General features: G+C 47.4%; 1 protein-coding gene across 2 annotated transcripts; it reads right to left on the bottom strand.

The window, feature by feature from the left end:
• Positions 1-2,267: 2,267 nt before the first annotated feature.
• Positions 2,268-19,748, bottom strand: LMAN2 (lectin, mannose binding 2). 2 transcript variants are annotated; one of them, XM_011362207.2, is made up of 8 exons: positions 19,417-19,748; positions 19,130-19,248; positions 10,969-11,086; positions 10,240-10,319; positions 9,942-10,103; positions 9,718-9,832; positions 7,513-7,632; positions 2,268-5,818 (listed from the first exon to the last, which is right to left on the bottom strand). In XM_011362207.2, exons 1-8 carry the CDS (start codon positions 19,610-19,612, stop codon positions 5,658-5,660), a joined length of 1,071 nt encoding a protein of 356 aa, XP_011360509.1. In that variant the 5' UTR covers positions 19,613-19,748; the 3' UTR covers positions 2,268-5,657. The 2 variants fall into 2 exon arrangements, with proteins under 2 accessions (XP_011360509.1, XP_023387627.1); XM_023531859.1 differs by lacking the exon at positions 2,268-5,818 and adding an exon at positions 6,605-7,221 and having other exon boundaries at positions 19,417-19,655.

Raw genomic sequence — 19,748 nt, 5'->3', positions numbered from 1 at the left:
CAAATAACTGCATATTTTAAAGAATAGCAATTTTGGAGCCAAAATCCAACGTAATACCTGTTGGTTTCCCTTCTGCCCCTCCCAGGACGATGGTGAGGGCAGGCTCCTCCACGCTCCTGACAGAATCCTGGTTCTGGATTCCAGGTATCTGGAGTTTTCAGCTGAGCAGTGGAGCCTGAGGAGCGGGTCAGCTGAGACGATGAGGCTGTGTCACGGCACCCAGGTTGTTATGCATCTGTCATCAATACCACATGGCTTCATGCCAGGCAGTCCAGTGTTTGCCTGGTCCCCTCCTAACACGCTCTCCCTACAGATCTGACTCCCTCTCACTGACTTGTAAGGTTTACCTGAAATTGACCAGTTTATGCACTTAATGTCTTTCCCTGCTTCTACGTAATAGAATCTCCTCTGATCACTAGTTCCACTTTGATAAGCTGGGACCGGGTTCAGCTGTATAACCCACCCCAATGCATGCACAGTTGGTTTCTCTCCCTGCGAATGCCATCTGCACGGTGGCCAGTTGAGGGTGCTTGGCCACGTGCCCAGCCGCCTGCTGCCTACGGGTTACTCACCCTCATCTCTCAGCAGCAAGCCCATCTTTCTAAACTGTTTTCTGGAACTCGGAACTGTTTCCCAGGCTCCTTAGCCCACCAGCCTCCAGTGGGTCCTGCCACGGGGTGGAGGGCTGTACTAGGTGGAGACTGGAAGTGGTCAGAAGGGATTGACTTCCTTTTTCAAAGGCCATCAGCAGCAGCCAGCTGGCTCCAGCCTCTTCAGCACTGGCAGCGACAGAGACCTTGCCCTGTCAGTCAGCGGAAGCACAGCTGTACCATGTTCCACTCCACAACCCCTGGGCTGTGCCTCCCTGGGAAATCCAGGCTCCCACCAGGTCCTAGTGTCTCAGAGGTTAGAGCACAGACCCAGGATACCCAAAGTGCCAAGCCCCAGGGTTCTTGGTAACATCATCTCTTTAGTTCCCTCTGGGAGGTGTCTGCTTCCTACACTGAATTTCTGGGGAATCTTAGGGCCTCCTTTTGCTCATTCCTCCTCCCCACACCCCAGTAGCCAACACCCTGTATTAAACCCCCACTGTTTGAAACTTGGTAGGATGTGTTTTCCAAACTGGACCCTGAATCATACTGTCTTCTCTCCTCGGCCATACTTTGCATCTGTGAAGGCCAGAACTATAACTATGGATCCCTTATCTACTGCCTACTTCAGAGTAGGCATTTAAAGAGTTGCTGAATTAATTAGCCTCAAGTCCATGATGGAACTGAAATTGAAAATCAAAATGAATCACGATAAAGCCATGGAAAAAGACTATTTCAGCTCACGTATGCATTGTCAATATTGTTGATAGAAATCAAGAAATGCCAAATACCAATCGTGAGATTCTTAAGATAAAGCTGCCTTTTTGAAATACATGTGTTAAAGTGAACACATATTGAAATATTACACATGGAAAAATGAGCAAATTTTAAGTGAATGTCTCAATGAATTTTCATCTCATTTTCCATTGAGTTGTTGGCCAAGTCACACGTCTTTCTCCATCTCCACCCGATTCTTATCACCTATCTTTTTCTCTTTAACCAGTATCATGTTTAATTGTGTTCACCAAAAAAGCACCTCAGGATATGACTTTATTTGGAAAAAGGGTCTATGTAGGTCTGACCCTATTATGATGAGGTCACGCAGGGTGGCTAATCCAATATGACTGGTGTCCTTATAAACGGGAAATTTGGAGACAGAAAACGACGTAAACATGTCATGCAATGATGAAGCCAGAGACTGGAGTGATGTGTCTACAAGCCAAGGAACGCCAAGCATTGCCGAGAATCACCAGAACTTAGGACGAGGCAAGGAAAGCTTCCTCGATAGAGCCATTGGAGGGAGCAAGGACCTGACACCTTGCTTTCGGATTTCCGGCCTCCAGAACTGGGAGATGATACATTTCTGTTGTTTAAGCCATTCAGTCTGTGGTTGCTATGGCAGTTCTAAGAAATGAATACAAACACTAAAATAGCATGTTATTTTACCTATTTACCTGATTTCCCCATTAGACTGTAAGATTCAAGGGGGCAAAGGTTTCTGCTCCTTTGGTCTCTGTTGTGTCCCAGTGGCCAAAACAGAATGTGGCACAGAGTGGGCGTGTGAATATTACCTGCAGTCCAGAGCAAACATGTACATGTTAGAGAACTTGACACGGGGACATAGGCAGGGTTGGCTTATTTTTAGCCACAAACAACAGAAAACATGACTCACAGTAGTTTGAACAAATACAGATTTATTTTCTTACATAAAAGCCCCACAGTGGGCAGTCCAGGCTAGAGCAGACCTCAGCAATTCATAAGGACCCACACTCTACCCTGCTCCTGTGTTCACTACTGACCTCTGCACCTTTGGGGTCACATCCCAGGAGGAAGAGTGGGGTGGGCAGACTGCCTCTAGCCTCTCCTCCAGCATCGCTTTCACAGGGCCATCCCCACTGAGAAGGAACTGGAAAGTTTAGCTGAGTGTTCAGGGAGGAAGGCAAAAGAGGCGTATCAGGATAGGGCTAGGCTGGCTGAGCACCTGCCTTGGTGGCGTTGAGGTTCATGCAGAGAAATGAATGAGTCAGTAAAGGTGCTGGAACAACGAGCTGGACAGAGCAGGGACAATCGAACCCCTGTATCACTTCCCACACAAAACTAACTCTAAGTAGATTAAATGCTACAGTTGAAAAGCAAAATTTTAAAACTTTGGAGAAAAACATCTTTGGAAAAGATTAGTAAATGGTATTAAAACACAGACTGTGTATCGCATGACATCATTAGAAAAACAAAAAGACATGTACACTGAGCAGTGTCTGCAAAGCAATGAGCCAAAGATCCGACAGGAGAAAAAGAAAAGGGGAAAAATTAGCGCCCCCAGGCAGGAAATACAAACACATCTCTGAGGATACAAGGTCCTCAACCTGACTAGTAAAGAAATGTAAGTTAAAACTTTTGCATCCATCAGACTATCAAAAATTAAGCACTCCGACAATAACAAGTGCTAAGAAGAGGGCAGAGAGGGTCCCAGTCGCCAAGATGGGAGTGGACTGGATACAAGCCACTTTGGAGAGCAATCTGACAGCTAGGAAAACAGAAAAGCACATAAGCTATGACGAGCAGTTCTCGCACACTTGTGTGTGAAGACATGCTCGAGCGTTTAGAGCAGCACTGGGACTAAGAGCAAAAACCTGGAACCATCTAGACACCCGGCCGTGCAGAATGGACAAATGGAGTCCACTCATGCCACATCTTGAGTTGCATGTAATCCAGACTCACAATGCTGAATTTTAAAAGCTGAGGAATACCTCTGTGTACCAATTATAATTTTTAAAGATGCAAAACAATACTGTGTTGCGGGATATATGCTTACATTTTAAAGAAATATATAAAAACCCAGAATCAATAGCCATCACCTCCTCAGGAAAGGGCACCCATTTAGGGCAGGTGACAAAGAGGAATGTAAGTGTATCAATGTTTATTTCTCACACTGCATGGAGGGATCAGGAATACACATTTATATTTAACTTTTATATAAAGAAATAACTTGGTTTTTAAACGCCCATGGCGAAAAAGTAGATGATGGCATCAGGACCCCATGTGTGTGAAAAGGCAGCGGTAAAGACATGTCTAATCTTCCAGGGAAACACCTCTAGGTATGAGCTGAAAGGGATGCCAACAAGATCCTGACAGCCAAGCACAGAACATGGCCACCAATCTCTGCCTTAACTCACTGGTCTAACACCTGCTGGCTCTCAAGCCGATAGATTAATCAGAACCAGCCAAGGTGATTCTTCTAAAACTTCCCTTGCCCAAGACCTACCAACTTCTCACATAACTGGAGAATGAGCCAGCTCACTTTTGTTCTCCAAGTGCCTCTAACATGCAGTCAAGGTGAGAGCCATTCAGATGCCAAACTGCCTAATAATTCAAGAATTCGAGGAAGGCCACATTAGAATCAAATATTAAAGGTGGAGTGTGGCAAGTGTGGTGATGACACGGTTTGCTGTAGCAGCAGCCATGGAGAGTTCCAGACTCCAGGCCTCAGCTGTGCGTGTCCGTGTGGACACGGCACTCCCTCCAGAGGAAAATGGTGAGTGAGGCAGGACTGCCTGATCTGGTGAATTTCTGACATCCACATGGGTAACTGTCATGAAGTGAAATGAGTTAACATGTCATTCGCTCAGAAACTCGCTTGGCGTCTTGTAAGCACTCAAAGTTAGGTACTTTTCAAGTAAAAAAACTTGGAAAAAATCCTCGATAAAATATTTTAATAAGGAGGACCATGTCTACTCTCAGCTTCATCAACAGGATCCCAGGCATATGTGAGGGAAACAGCTCAGACCTCTTGGTGTGTGAACCATCTCCCAATGCCTACCCTGTGAATCACTGAGGGTGACAAGAGACGGTCAACAGACCAGTGAAGAGTTCTAAGAGTGAGACTGAGAGGCTGAGGGGATCTAAGTTCTTACTCTTCATCTTCTCTACTTTTTACAGTGAGACTCTAATTGAGTGTTAATTATAAAAAGCCTGGTTGCAACAGCATCTTCAACGGATGCTGGAGGTGGCTCTGGACTAGACAGGGACACACTGCTCCGAGGTGGGGTCGGGGTGGTCAGAAGGGGGACCAGATGGCAGCAGCAGGTCGTGGCTCTGTAGAAAGAACCAGATGGCGGTGCTTCCTTTCAGCTGCTGGCTTTTTTCCACTCCCTGTGCCATCTCTGTCCCCTTGAGGCACCGCAAAGGGAATACCACCACTGATCCCACCGTCCTCCTGCAACCACTCCCTTCAGATCATCCCAGAAACCCCTAGAGTTTCCTTGGACTGAGCTCACACCCTCTGCATGGTAGCCTAAATCCTCTCCCTGGACTTTTTCATCCAGGGGCCCAGAGCATATGGGAGATGGCACAGGGTCCTGTCTCCATGACCCCACTTACTATGTGGCACTGGGCAAGCTTTCCTTGACCTCTGAGAGCAGTATCTGCTCCCTGGGAACAGAGAGCACAGCATCTGCCTGAGAGGATGAGGCTGAGAGCAGGGAAGCTTGGCTGCCTGGAAGGTACTGGGGGTGGGGAAGAAAAGCCCCTCGGGGCAGTCACACAGCTGAGGGTGGTTATGTCACTTTATTTAGCAAATGGTCACGCTCTAGGCCCCACAAAACTGCTCCTCCCATCTCATCAGAGGGCCTGCCTCAGGCGGAAGCTCAGAGGTAGACACAAGGCCCAAATTCCCCATCAGTCTCCTCTTCTGCCCCACATGGCACGCAGCACAGAACAAACTCACTGCTCACATCCTCAGGCGCCTACCCCCATGTGGCTCGGGGGCCTCCAGTGTTCAACAGCCATCTACTGGGGCTTCGGCCCAGCTCCAGACACAGAGCCCCTGCTCCTGAGATGCTGGCAACTGGCCAGGGCCTCTGTCCCGACTGTGGGAACGCCAAATCCTTAATTCCCCAGCCCTGAAGCCTGTCCCTGCTGGGCAAGAAGCAAAATGTATGAAAATACTTTAATTATTTCTTTGAAACTGTTAAGAAATAAGGTCGTCTCGTTTTTCTTTTACAATCCCAGTAAAAAGTTCACATTGGTGCCAGGGCCCAAGGCCAGCCCCTCAAGCCGAGCGCCGGCTGCTCAGTAGAAACGCTTGTTGCGGTCCTGCCGCTTCTGGAACACCACGGCGCCCACCACAGCACACACGACGATGCCCAGGAGGGCGCACAGCAGCAGCAAGAATACCCGCCACCCTGTCAGTGGCCCGCCGCGGAAGTTGCCCGTTGGGTCGTCCACATTGTCTGAGGGAGAAGAAAGGGGAGTTGGGGTGGCAGAATGGAGAGGCCGGGCAGCTCTCTGATGGGATTGGCCAATAGGACCGAGCAGGGCAGTGGCCCTGGCGAGACCCCCACCCCCACCCCCAGGTGCACAGCCACGCAGGCAAGGGGCAGGGAAGTAGACACACAGACATCTCCGAGGTTCCTAGAGATGGAGGCCTGGGGTGCCTTGCTGCTGCAAGGAGCTGGTGAACACTGGATTCTCAGGCGCCCCAAGAGGCCAGGGAAGCCCAGCACCTGCCTTCGCCAGCCTGTCCCGCACCCCCAGGGCAGCGGTCTGAGGTCCCCACCTGAGAAACGCAGCCCTGGCCAAACACCAGAGAGTCTGCCTCAGGAAGAAGCTCAGAGGTGGACACGAGGCCCAAATTCCCCGTCAGCTTCCTCTTCCGCCCCACATGCCCTGACACACCTGGATGCATCTGGGGCCCCCTGAGGTCCAGGCACTCAGCACCCCACCCTGTCCTCCTCCAGCCACATCACATCCCTGCCCAATAACACTGTCGATGACTCTGCCAAGCACCAGGGCCTGACACTCACGGCATCTCCCAGAATCCCTGGGATGTGGCTCTCCTCCCAGCCAGGTGTGCAATGCCAGCTACGAGTCTGACACCCTCTCCTCCCGAAAAACCTGACAGGGTAGGCTTGCTGACACAGTCCCACCGCCGGCCCCTCACCACCCCTGCACAGGGACAGTAACAGTCCTTATTAAACCAGGAGCTCCTAAGTAGCCCCTTGGCCTCGGGGCTCCCGCGGCCCCTCTGCCCCCTTGCTCCACCTTGTTCAATAGGCTGAGCTTCCGGGCAGCACCTAGCACACAGCCAGGTACCAAGCAGGAGCTTTAGGATCGTTTTCAAAAACCATGAATGGGTCAACAAACCTGAACATGAGTTAATTCCCCACCTGGCCAACCACACGGAGTTGCTGGGTGAGTCACAGCGGATGAGGTCTCTGACCCCTTGGCAGCCAGAAACCCTTGAACCAAAGGTGGCAAGACGGTGGCCTATGGTAGGATTTGTATGACCCTCAAAATGTTTAAAAGTAATCTGAACCTTAAAAAGGTGAGATATCACATAAAACGCTGGGTTCCACTCTGGCTCAACTCCACATGGTGACCTTGGGCTGGGCTGAGAGGCCGCTCGATATCCCTGCCCGGAAGAGCCGGGCATGGGCTGTGTGCTGTCCCCCGCTGGGCTCACAGGCTCGACTTCAGGGGTGTTGGGGTGCACTTCTCCACACACAGGGGCCTCACTTCTCCAACCAGGACCCTCACTTTGTGAGGACGAGGTCATGGCTAATCAGTCATGGGAAGAGCCCAGGTTTGAGATTTTGCAAAAACTCCAGTTCCCATCCTGCCTTTACCTCCCCTCCTGCTGAAGAAACCCTACAGTTCGCTCGACCAGTGGTAGGACCTACTTCTCAGGCCATTTACTGAGGTCATGCACGTGCCCGTGGCTTTAACTGGCCGTTACTGCAGCACCAAGTATGGGAGGAAGCAGATGCCAGGTGTTCACACATCTGTCTTAGCATTATTTGCTGACCCAAGAGCCCAGGCCACAACCACAGCCGGACCCAGCGAGGAGAGAGGAACCACAAGCACACGTCCACACTAGCCATGGCCCAGCCCTGGCCTCACGCCAGGAACCCAGACCCAGACACACCTTTGGGCGACTTAAGGAGACTGACGCTGGGCTCAATCTTGGTCCAGTCGATGTTCTCCTCATCAGGCGTGTGCTCTACCATCAGCTGGAACAGCTTCAGGGAGATGATGTCATGATTGTCTGCAGGACCGAGAAGCAGCTTATAAGGGGCCTGAGCCCACCTCCAGGCACATAGCCCATGCCTCTCCCAACCACATTAGGTGGCCAGGTCCCCCAGAGAGAACCTGCTCCTGCTGGGCTGAGGGCTCAGCCTTGATCCATGATCAGTGACTGCACCTGAAGAGACTTAAGGAAGGCCCAGGTCTGACCAGTCTGGGCAGAAAAACCTCTGCTTGACTGTAACTGATCATCCCAGTTCTAAGATGGGAAAGCTGAGGCTCAGGGCCAAGACAAGGGTCCTGGTCAGCCTACCTCCTGCTATCAGCTAAGCCAACCAACTGGAACCCGAGGAAAGGGCCTGGAAAGGGGAACGCAAAGAGCAAGGACCCAGTGGCCAGGTGGGCAGAGCCAAGCAGCACCCGACTGCCCAGTGTACATAGCCCCGGAGGCCCAGGGACAGGCACCAACTCAGGTCAGAACACAGATCCCACTTGAGCTCGGCTGCTTCCCGGGTGTGTGAACGTGGAGAAATTCAACACTCAAATCTCCAACAGTCTCAGTTGTATAAATAGCTACCTAGGCATATGTCATGTGACTTTGCCCATGAGATTCCTGTCCTCTACAGCACTCCTCACTGAGCACCGAACAGCCTTAGAGAGCAACCACTTGCCACAGATCTGGCCCCCTCAGGACATATGCTGAAATTCTGTCACATGAAATTTAAGGTAACCCAAGAAGGATGGTGGCAGATCCAGAGATTAACATCAGGATGGCAATGTGCTGGGAACTGATTACCAGGTAATCAATGAGCAGGTAACAACTCCCAGGAACGAGGGGCTTTCTGGCCCATCCTCTTCTCTCTTGGATATACGATTACAATTTCTGTATTAAAAACTTTAAAACAATGGACACTCTGGGGACCGAGTGGGCCCAGACACTCCCATGGGGAGGAGGCTCCTGGACAGTGGCTGGTGCCATCTGAGGGCAAAGAGAAGGACTGAGGACCACAGCCAAGGGCCACCCTCAAGTGCCACCCATGCCTGGCAGCATCCTAATGCTTACAGAGCATTCACTGTAGGACAAACAAGACAGAGCCCCAACTTTATAGAGCTCACAATTCAGTGAGTGAGACAAAGACAATGAAATTATAAGGTAGATTATAAGAGAATTAAGTGCTATGAAGAAAAATAAAGTCGAGAAAAGTGACAGAGAGTGTGCAAGTGACAGGGGTACATGTGTACAATTTTAAATAAGGACATCAGAGAAGGGCCCACTAAGGAAGTGACATCTGAGCAAGACTTGAAGGAGATGAAAGTAAGGCACAAGCGCAAAGGCCCAAGGCAGGAGGGGACTGCTGTCTGCACAGCTGGAGGCAACGTAAATGAGGAACAGGGAGCAAAGAACCAGAGGCGATGGGGTGGGTGAAGCGCTGGCACCAGGGCCTGGAGGGGATGGATGGTGGCTGGAGAGCTCTGAGAGGATCAGCAGTGACACCTCATGCAAGCTTTAATGGGATCGCTCCGGCTCCTGTGCTGAGACTGTCGGCGGCAGGCATGGAGGAACCAGTTGGGGGCTCCTGCGGGGGTCCGAGTGAGGGAAGATGGTGGCCCAGACCCTCCAGGTAGTAAAGAAAAGGCAAGAGGTGGTCCACTGCACCATGAAGACAAAGCCAGCAGGACTCGCTGATGGATGACAGTGGCATGTAAGACAAATGGGGAATCCTGAATGACACCAAGGTTTTTGGCCTAAGCAACTAGTGTCATTTATGTGTTGATGGAAACATGTGGTCTTCAGTTGTGCGCATATGAAGGCTTAGATGCCAAGTGGGTTGTTGGTGACACTGGGCTGCAGATAGACATCTGGGGTCAACAGCGTCCAGATTCACAGCGTCCCAGGGAGAGGGGAAGTTTGCCTAGGACTGTGCAAGACTGAGCCCTGGGCGTGCCGACACTGAGAGATGATGGGAAGAGGAGGCAGAAACCAGGCATGTGTGGAACCAATGAAGGAAGTTCAAGAAGGAAGATGACCAGCTATGTCACAAGCTCCCAACAGACCAGGGAAGGTCAAAACTGAGACTTATTTTAACACCTTGCTCAGCCCACTCACCAGACAGGTCACCGGTGCCAGCCGAGGCCCCGAAGTAGTAGCCAGTGGGCAGGCGCACTCCCGTGATGTCGATGCAATTCTTCCACTCGTTCTTGTCCTCCAAGTCAGTCATCACCTGCAGCCAGCCAGCAGGTCAAGCTCACCCCAGACCCAGCCCACCCACCTCCCCGAGTACGTCAGAACCAGCACAGGTAGAGCTGTCCCCATCCCCACCACCTGCTCACCGTCAGGCGGCCCCGGGAGTAGCGCACAGCTAGGAAGGTGTCATGATCGCGGTTGCGGAAGTCGGCCGTGCAGCCTGCCAGCTCGGTCCAGCGGCCATCCTTGCTGTGGTCGTAGGACAGGGAGCCATTGTTCACCATCACCGAGATGTATGGGAACACACGCTGTGACCAAGACATCAGTTATTGCATGGCCAACCTGGCCTGCGGGAGGTGGCGGGAGCTTTACCAACCCCTTCCCCTATTGCCCAGTCGACTGCCCAGTCCTCTGGGTACCATTGTGCGGGAGGGAGCAGCCTACCTCCGTGCTCTCATCATTGGGGTATGTGTCCAGAAAGATGGCTAAGCCATGGAAGTTGTCTTTACTTCCAAACACAGGCCCTAGAATGAGAAAGAGATGCTCTCATCATGGGGAAAACTGGGGTTGTCCCCTGGGTAACCTGAAGGACAAAGCAGCACCAATGTGGGTCAGGGGGAGAGATGCAAGCTATTAGTTGTGCACCCAGGGAAGAGAAGGGACTTCTGAAGGCAAAAGCTGGGGATGGCTTCAGGGGCTCGGCAGAAAGGACTCAAGTTTAAAGCCTGAACTATAAAGGGATAGCACCTGGCCGGCCACGTGCTCTGAGGAGTCAGGTGACGAGGGGGTACCTGGCCTGTGAACAGCGGGTGGCTACACAGGAGACCCTATCCACTAACCCTTGACTTCCTGTCAAGGTCCAAAGAGCAAACGTTTTGGGCTTAGCAGGCCACATACAGTCTGGGTCACATAGTCTTCCTTGTTTTTGTTTTTCGAAAAATAGCCGTTTAAAATGGTAGAATGGTAAAAGCCATTCTTAGCTGGTGTACAATGCCAGGCCACCATGGAGTACAGAATTGAGCTGTAGGATCCAGCCCCTCCTCTTCCCGAAGGGATGTCCAGATTCTAAGGGTTCTGGGTTCCTTGAGGAGGAGGAGGAGCACCCTGACAGGAGGGTGCAGAGTGGAAGATCCTTGGCTACAGACGCCCACACGGGCTCGAGCGCAGCCCTACCTGGCACGAGGCGGTCCCGGGTATACCATAAGGCAATGCCATCTCCATGGAGATTCTTCTTCCCTGCACCATGGACTCTGAAGTGGACGTGCATCTCCCAGTCCTTGAGGAAGCAAGGCTGGAGGGAGAGCAGAGAGGGTGCTCAGAGCTCCCTGGGCCTTCCTGCCAGTTGGAGGTGACCTGGCACAGACCCTGCCCCCACCGAGCCTGGGCCAGTAGGGTCACTAGTGCCACTGACCAACAGATCCCCCAGCTTTCTCAGCAGGAAGAAAGAAGGCTGCTGGGACTACCAGGTAGAGAGTGAGAGGCCACACAGTGTCCCAAGGCTGCCTGAGGCCAGACCTCACCCAATCCAGCTGTCTTCTGCACTTTGATTCACTTTCTTTAACACCAGTCAAACCCGTCAACCCTGTTTTCTCCCCAGGCTCACTGCTCCTGCCCAAGGATCCTGTGGAAGGGTTACTACCCCAATTTTAAGCCACAGATTTTACAAAATGGAAACACATTCAGACAAAACAACTTGTCCACAGCAGGTAAGTGGACGGTCACGATTCACTCCCAGGTCTGTGTGATGCAGAAACTCATGCTCTATCTTCTAAACCTCCCATGACCCTCGGGTCTTTAACACAAGCTGTATCAGCTCCCTTCTGGCCTCCCACTCCTACCATCTTCCCTCGTAATTGACCTTCCAACTAAAGGACTCAAATTCAGGTCTGGCTAACTCCAAACCCCAGCACACCTCCTGCCTCTTGCAGACCTAGGCAAGCCCCTAGTGCACCTGGTGACAGCACTAGGGTTAGGGGCTGGAAGGGTTACTTTGACTCGAGGGAAGGCAGATGCTCCCCAGCATCCAGGAACACCAGGTGCAGAGCTGGGCCCTGCCCACTACAAGGAAAACAGCCTGGCCTCACCCACCAGGAAGCTGCTTGTGAAAACTAGTATGACACACACTTCAACATACTTAGGGGAAGTTTGTAGATGGGCATGTGAGCAAATGATTAAACAAAGGACCATCAGACAGGCAAAATGAAAACAGGATATTGCTGACCTACCAGATTACCAGCTATTAAAGAGATTGCTAACACCACTGTGGACAAGGAAAGAGAGAAACACACACACAACCAGTGGGACTGAATGCTCCCGTCTTCTTGGGCGCGATATGGCTGTTGTAGCTTTTCAACAGAACGAGGCAGAGCCTTAAGCACTTACACTTAAAGATATCAAAGATACTACTGCAAAAAGTATCAGTGCTATGTTCTCATTTTTGAAAAAAGAAATTAGTATATATGTAGATAAAGAAAGAAAAAAAGGAATATTTGAATTTTATAAAATGAACATATTACTTCTAAAATCAGAAAAAAAACTCAGAAAGAAAGACCTTTATGTCCCATTGTGAGTTATCTGGCTTGTGCATTCAGAGTTACCAGCCAGTGCTCTGGCTCCGGGCACCAGAAAGCCAGATGAGACCTGGCTCCAGAGAACATGGAGCTAGCAGGCACCTGCGCGGCAGCTTACAAGTCGTGTGAAGTCAGCCTTCCCAATTCTTGACAGTTCATTGGGAAATCAGAAAAAATCTGCAAATTCTAGAGGAGGCAATGGAGCTCTCAAGGACAGACGGACAAGGAATCTCGAGTCCAAGGCCCGTGGAGGGGGTAGAAGGCCTGCTGAACTGACTTTGCTTTGGGTTGAGACCACAAAGACAGCAAGCCAAAAGTAAGAATGAATGAGAAAGGGTCTCCTGGGGACTAGAGCCCAGCTCTGAGTCCCCTCAGTCTCTGAAATTCAAGGAAAGAGACTCACCTAAGTCTCGCGGTTTTTTAAACAAAAAATATCACAAATACAAGATCTAGTACATGATCAAAATTACCAGGCACATGAAGAGACGACATATGAACAAAAACCAGAAGGAGGAACTCTAGATATTGGCCTTTCAAATAACTAGTTTACTATGTTCAAGGAGATGAAGGACAAGATTGAGAATTTTGGTAGGTAACTGAAAGTTTTAAAAATCACACTACAAATAATCTAGAACAAAGAATAACTGAAATTAACAATGTAATAAATAGGTTTTACAGTAGATTAAAAACAGATGGAAAGAATTAATAAACTCAAGTCCACTCAAATTAAAAATATCCAGAATGAAGCAGAGAGAAAAAAAGCATGGCAGATAAAAAACTGTAAGAGGGAGAAGAAAGAGTGAGAAAGTCTAAGGTAAGTATAATTGGAGTTTCAGAATAAGTAGCAATAGGGCAAAGAAAAATTTAAAGAGATACCTAAACCCTTACTTAAACTGATTCAAAGACATTATGCCACAAATCTTAAGTGTTACAAACCAAAGGAAACAAATTTAAATAAATAAATAAATAACTGCACCTAAGCACATTAAGCAGGAAGGGAGGGCGAGAAGGACGGAGAAAACAAAGAAAAACATTCTTAAAAGCAACCAAAGGAAAAAGACAGATTACCTCCAAAGGCGCTACAATAAGCCTGATACCCACTTTGCAACAGAAGCACTAGAAGCAAGATTATAGAGTGATATATTTGGAGCTGAAAGAAAATAACAATTAACATAAGATTCTATACTTAGCAAATGTATCCTTCAAGAATAAAGGTGAAATTAAAACACCTTAGATAAACGAAAACACTAAAACTGTCTTTTATTTTTAAGGGAGAAGGAAAATGATCCAGACGTAGGTCAGAGACTCAGGAAGGAAAAGCAACAAAGACAGTAAATATGAAGGTAAAAATCTACATAAATGTTTGATTGCATAAAATGTTTTATGTGATTTAAAATGGAAAGGATTAAAATAAATAACAATGGGGAAATGGCGTTGAAGTTCTAAGGTCCTTGCTATTAGACTTTGGTAAAACACAGATGTATGTTTTAAACTTGAGAGTAACCACTAAAAAACTGGGAAATAAGCACAAAACTTGTGTGCTAATAGAAGAGTAAAACTGTAATAAAAATGAACAAACCCAAAACAGAAAAATGAAGAGAGCAGGCAGTACAAGTAGAAAGTAAATAGTAAGATGGTAATTAAAACCAAATGCATGGGAAATTTTACTAAATGCAGATGAACTAAATGCTAATAAGGGTACATATAGAATATCTCTATATTATTTCTTACAACTGCATATAAATCTACAATTATGTCAAAATAAAAAATTTAAAAAGTAAAGAAAGAATCAAAGACTCAAACTAAGAACTAAAATTATAAATCTATAAACACTAAAACTATAAATTTCTTAGAAGACAACACGGAGGAAATCTTCACAACACTGGATTTAACAATGGTTTCTTGGATAGGACAGCAGAGCGCATACACACACCCACGAAAAACAGATAAATCAGATTTCATCAAATTTAAAAACTTTTACATTCAAGAAAATCAAGAGAATTAAAAAGACAACCCACAGAATGAGAGAAAATATTTCCAAATCATGTATCTGTAAGGGATTAATATCCAGAATACATAGAGAACTCCAACAACTCAATGACAAAACCACCCAATTTAAAATGGGCCAAGGACCTGAATAGACATTTCTCCAAAGAAGATACACAAATGGCTAAAAGGCACATGAAAGGATGCTCAACATCACTGATCATTAGAGAAGTACAAATCAAAACCACAAGATACCATTTCACACCCATTAGGATGGCTGTTATAAAAATAAAAATAAAAACGGAAAATAACAAGTGTTGATGAGGATGTGGAGAAATTGGAACCTCTGTGCACTGCTGGTAGAAATATAAAATGGTGCAGTTGCTGTGAACAACTTTGGTGGTCCTCAAAAGGTTAAAGACAGAGTTACTAAATGACCCAGCAATTCCTAGGTATATACCCAAAAGAAGAGAAAGCAGACAGAGAAAGCAGACACCCACATACATCCATGTTCATAGCGGCATTATTTACAACAGCCAAAAGGTAGAAACAACTCAAGTCCATCAACGGATGAATAGATAAACAAAATGTGGTGTGTACACACACACACAGAGGAATATTGTTCATACATAGAAACAGAAAGGAGTATGCTAGTTGCCAGGGGCTGTGGGGGCAGCGGAGGAGTGGGGAGTTGCTGTTTAATGGGGACAGTTTCCGTTTAGGAAAATGTTCCGGAAACGGATGGCAGGGATGGCTGTAAGAGGTGAATGTACTTAACGCCACTGTATACACTCGAAAATGGTTAAGATGGTAAGTTTTATGTTATGTATATTTTACCACAATAAAAAAAAAATTGAGGAATTTTCTTTCACATGCACAAATACATAAATACAGTTATCAAAACTAATTTTTGTTGAGAGCCACTGCATTTTAAAAAACGGTTTCAATGCTGAAGAGTATCTTACTGAAGAGATGGTTTCATAAATAAAATGATTAAAAAAAAATAAGACTAAAACGGTAAGTTTTATGTTATATGTATTTTACCACAATAAAAATAAACCCCCAATGAGCCTAATTATAAGCTGTTTATCAGAGACAATTCTAAAACATAAAGAAATGGAAAAAAAAAACAAAGTAAAAAAGAACAGAAAAAGATACAGCATGCAAATGCTAACCAAAAACAAGCTGGTGCAGCTATTCCAATAACAAAGTCTAAAAGGCAACTCTCCTTAATGACAAAAGATACCATTTACCAGAAAAATTTTGGACTCAAAATACATATAGCAGAAGCTGCCAGAACTACAAAAGATAAAAACAAATCCACACACAGAAATGTTAACACACCTCTCTTAGTAACTCATAAAAGTGAACAAAATTGGCAGGAAGGATATAGAAATTTGAACCCAATCAGCAAACTTGACCTAAGGACCAAAATGGCACACTGACTCAAGCCAAATATTTTGCAGGCACACACAGAATGTTTCCCTCAAACATGACCGTGTGAGGGACCGTCTGCCAGTCTCAACAGGCCTCCAACGACTGAAATCATACAGTATGTTCTTGGCCATGATGACATTAAACTGGACACCAATAATAACCCTAAAAAAACATTTAAAAACATATTTCACATAAACAACAGTCAGTCCAGAAGCCAGGTTCCAAATGATCTCTTTGGTGCCCAGGAATTCTCTGCACCTGGGAATAGCACACTGAGATAAGACCCCAAGAGGATGCAAGGTGTGCCTCTGCGCAGAAGGGCAACTGTGAACAGGGAGGTGGGAACGGAAAACCTCCCCTCCTATCCCTACCATGTTCACAGGGAGGTCAGTTTTAAGAAAAAGCACATGCAGAAGCTGAGGGCCTGGAATCTGATCCTTCAAGACTAACCAGGCCTTAGAAAGTCTCCACGCACCACAGATTGAAGACTATAGATTGGCAGAAATATTACGATACAGACAACATAAATCCTCTGAAGGATTTTATGCAGTTAATGTAAGGGCTGGAACTGATTTAGACGCTGCTTTGGGAGCAGAACAAGACATCACCATGGTTCTCCAGCCTGGCTGCACAGCCCAGCCACCAGGGGAGGAGCTTAGAAATCTTAATGCCCCTGCTGTCCCCTAGGCCAACGAAATCAGAATCACCTGGCAATCACAGAGCACTTCACAGTTGGGTGGTTTCCAGGTCTTTGCTGGCAACACAGTGGAAAGCAGAGTGAATCCAACAGTCAGCTGATATCACTAAAATTTTTTGGTGATAGATCACTCCAAGATTTGGGGTTTATAAACGAAAAGAAGTTCAAAAAACTGAGTGACCCTGCTATAATAAAACTTCCTGCGTCTCCATCTAACTATGTAGTGAACACATTCTCAGCGTTCACATTTATAAAAACAAAAAGCAGAAATGGGGCTGAGGATTGTTTCATTCTGACAATAACATCCATTCAGACGGGGTGGGAGGATGACAGCTCACTGAGATGCATTCCAGTAAATTTTCACTTCTCTATAATAATTTTTCAAAAATTGTGTAATGCGTTTACTTTGATCAATTGTGTACTGGTAATACTCTCAAAGAAAATATTAAAACTTAGTTTCAAGGTCTCAACAAAGTTAAAAAGTTTAAATTATTACACTTATTTTAGTCACAAAGGAATACGACAGGCTAATCTTCAGACAGTACCTCAGCAAAAAAAGGTTAAACACCATGCTGCAGCCTATAGGAAGACTATAGGAAGACGGGCCCTCAGAACAGGTGGGACCAGTCCCTCGAGCGCCCCCTGTGTACTGTGCTCCAGCCAACAGGCACTTGGAGTTCAAGTTGCCGCTTGGCCACACTCCTTCACCCAGACCGCTCCACCCCATCGCCACCTCAGGCAGTCTTATCTCTGCTGGGAAGACAGCAGGTACCCGGTAGTGTTTGCTAATTTGCTGCCTTTCCCAGACCGAGTTGAGTAAAGGGCACAAAAAAGAGAGAAGTCCAGAAAGCACCTTTCTCTAGCCCATTGAAGGAAGAGGTGAATCCTGGGAAACACTGGGCAGAAAATTCTAAGAGTTCCAAGCAATTTCTTTCAAGAACTACAGGAAACACTCCAACTCTTTAGGGAATATCTGCTGGGCCAAATAAGAAATGTCCCTGGAGCTGCATGGGGAGGTAGGGGAAGGAAGACAAGGCAATCATATTCCAGACTGCAAAAATTCAATGAAGTGCAGAATCCTGTCAGCACTGTGACACTGCCACACCACTGACAATGCCAACCACCAGCTACCTACGACCATAATTAAGTTACTTGTGACTGAATCTGATTTCCAACAGTTCCAGCACTATCTGTACCTTACTTAGAAATAAACAAATAAACAAACAAAAAACCGTTACACTGAACTCATTTTCATAAAAAATATAAGGCTACATTATCATTTTTAAAAATTTTTTGAAAGTCTTAAGACAGAATAATGTGACAGAATGTGACTTAGGGGAGATAGGGTAGTTATTGAAGTATTCTGAGTGGGCGGCACTTGAGCTGAGAATTAACAGATGAGAAGAAGGCAAGCAGGCATGGAGAGCCAGGAGGCAGTGTCCCAGACAGAAGGAACAACAAGTGCAAAGGTCTTGAGGCAAGAAGGAAGCCAGAGAGGCTGGAACAAAATCTACAAAGCAAATGACGAGATGCCAGGCACCAGGGGCCATAATGTGTAGACATAATGCACGTCTACCCCTTCACAGACGATCCCTGGCTCTGAGGATCATAGTGAAAGCTGAGGAAAGTAACCCCAGATGCCCCTAGCAATAAGAAGAGAGGAAGCTGAGGGAACAGGCAGATGAGGCAACACGAGAACAGTATGGGCTCCCATTATTAAATGGGGGCATCAACCAGAAGGGATAAAGAGCAGGGTGATAGAGAAAACTAGGAAAATGACCAATACCTCAGGCACAGAAAGGGTTGAAGTCAGGCAGGCTGGGGCAGGAGCAAGTTTTGCTCCAAGTTGTGACCCAGCCTCAATTATTCCCCTTTCACCTCTTTCCTGACCTAGACTCTCTCAGTGTGGAGTCTGTGTGGCAACTGATCTTCATCACTGCTTATGTGTGACATGCCAGTGACACCTGAGGGTCCCTGACCTCTGAAGCAAAGGTCATAGAAACTGAAATTGTCCACAAGTCCAACTCCTCCATATCACTGATAACAAGACCCTCAATCAAGCACTGGGGAAGGGGGCTGAGTCTGCAAGTATTTCTAAGGGGTTCCTTCACCGTCCAGGGGAAGGGGGTCAAGTGTAGCGAGTGATTTGCTGGGCTTGGAGATCAGATAGATCAGTTTAAATTCTGTTTATGTGGAATTATTCGCTGTTAGCTCTGCATAAAATCACAATAGCCACTTATTTCAAAGAGCCTGTATGAGAATTAAATGAAATAAGGCGTCTTAAAGCCAGTGCCTAATATACAGCAAAGTATCCAATAAAGATCCCATTCCTTCCATGTATTTCACTATTTGAGACAGTTCAATTCAGACAGCCTGACAGCTCTACTACTTACTGGCTATGTGACTTTAGGTAAGGCATTTTCAATTCTGAGCCTTAGCTTCTTAGTGAAACGGAAATAACATCACTTACTTCACATGGGTTTTAAAGGAATTAAGTGAGAAGGGTGTAAAGTGTCAAGCACAGCTCCAGACACATAGTAGCCTCAATAGACATTACCTGTTATTACTGGTGTGACCAAGATGGGAAAGGAGGGATGGAGGGGCAAGCCTTAAGGGTATGCCTGACCTCTGGCAAACCACTCACCTGATGGTTCCAGATAGAGCCCTCTTTGCTGCGTTCGTCAGGGGTCAGACGCACATACTGGCTCGTAAGTATAGTGCTGCCTTGGAAATCCCAAAGAGGCATGGAGCTGGAACCGACTCCTGTGAGTAGAGACAGGCATAGACAGGTGTGTAAAAGGCTATGCCAGAAATAACCTCGCCAGAGTCAGTAAACCCACAGAGTTACTCTGCTGGGGAGAAAGGGCACCCCCTTCCTCAACCCTGTGCTGCCTCGCCCTCACCCTGCACTCATCCCCGCCCAGGCCTCACCTTGGTAAGGCTTGATAAGCGAATGTTCTCGCTTGAGATGTTCACTGTTGCCGTCAGTTATATCCGCAGCCACCCGCCCCAGGAACAGGAGAAGAAATAGGGGTGTCGTGGGGCCGGGGCCGGGGCCGGGAAGCCCAGGCTTCCCCGGGTACCTCCAGCCCCAGCCCCAGCGCCAAAACCAGCCTTCCGCCGCCATTCTCCGTTCCTCTCTGCCACTTCCGCTCTAGGACTTCCGCCTTCCGGGTGTTCCATCTAATGGTCATCGGCCGGAAACCCTCCAAACCTAGTATCGCCGGGGAGTTAAAAGCAAAGCCTCGGAGCCGAAGGTGCAG

Source organism: Pteropus vampyrus, unplaced genomic scaffold, assembly GCF_000151845.1.
Source record: "Pteropus vampyrus isolate Shadow unplaced genomic scaffold, Pvam_2.0 Scaffold74, whole genome shotgun sequence".
Taxonomy (NCBI): domain Eukaryota; kingdom Metazoa; phylum Chordata; class Mammalia; order Chiroptera; family Pteropodidae; genus Pteropus; species Pteropus vampyrus.
The sequence above is the reverse complement of the archived record's forward strand: the minus strand, read 5'-3'. Positions and strand labels throughout refer to the sequence as shown.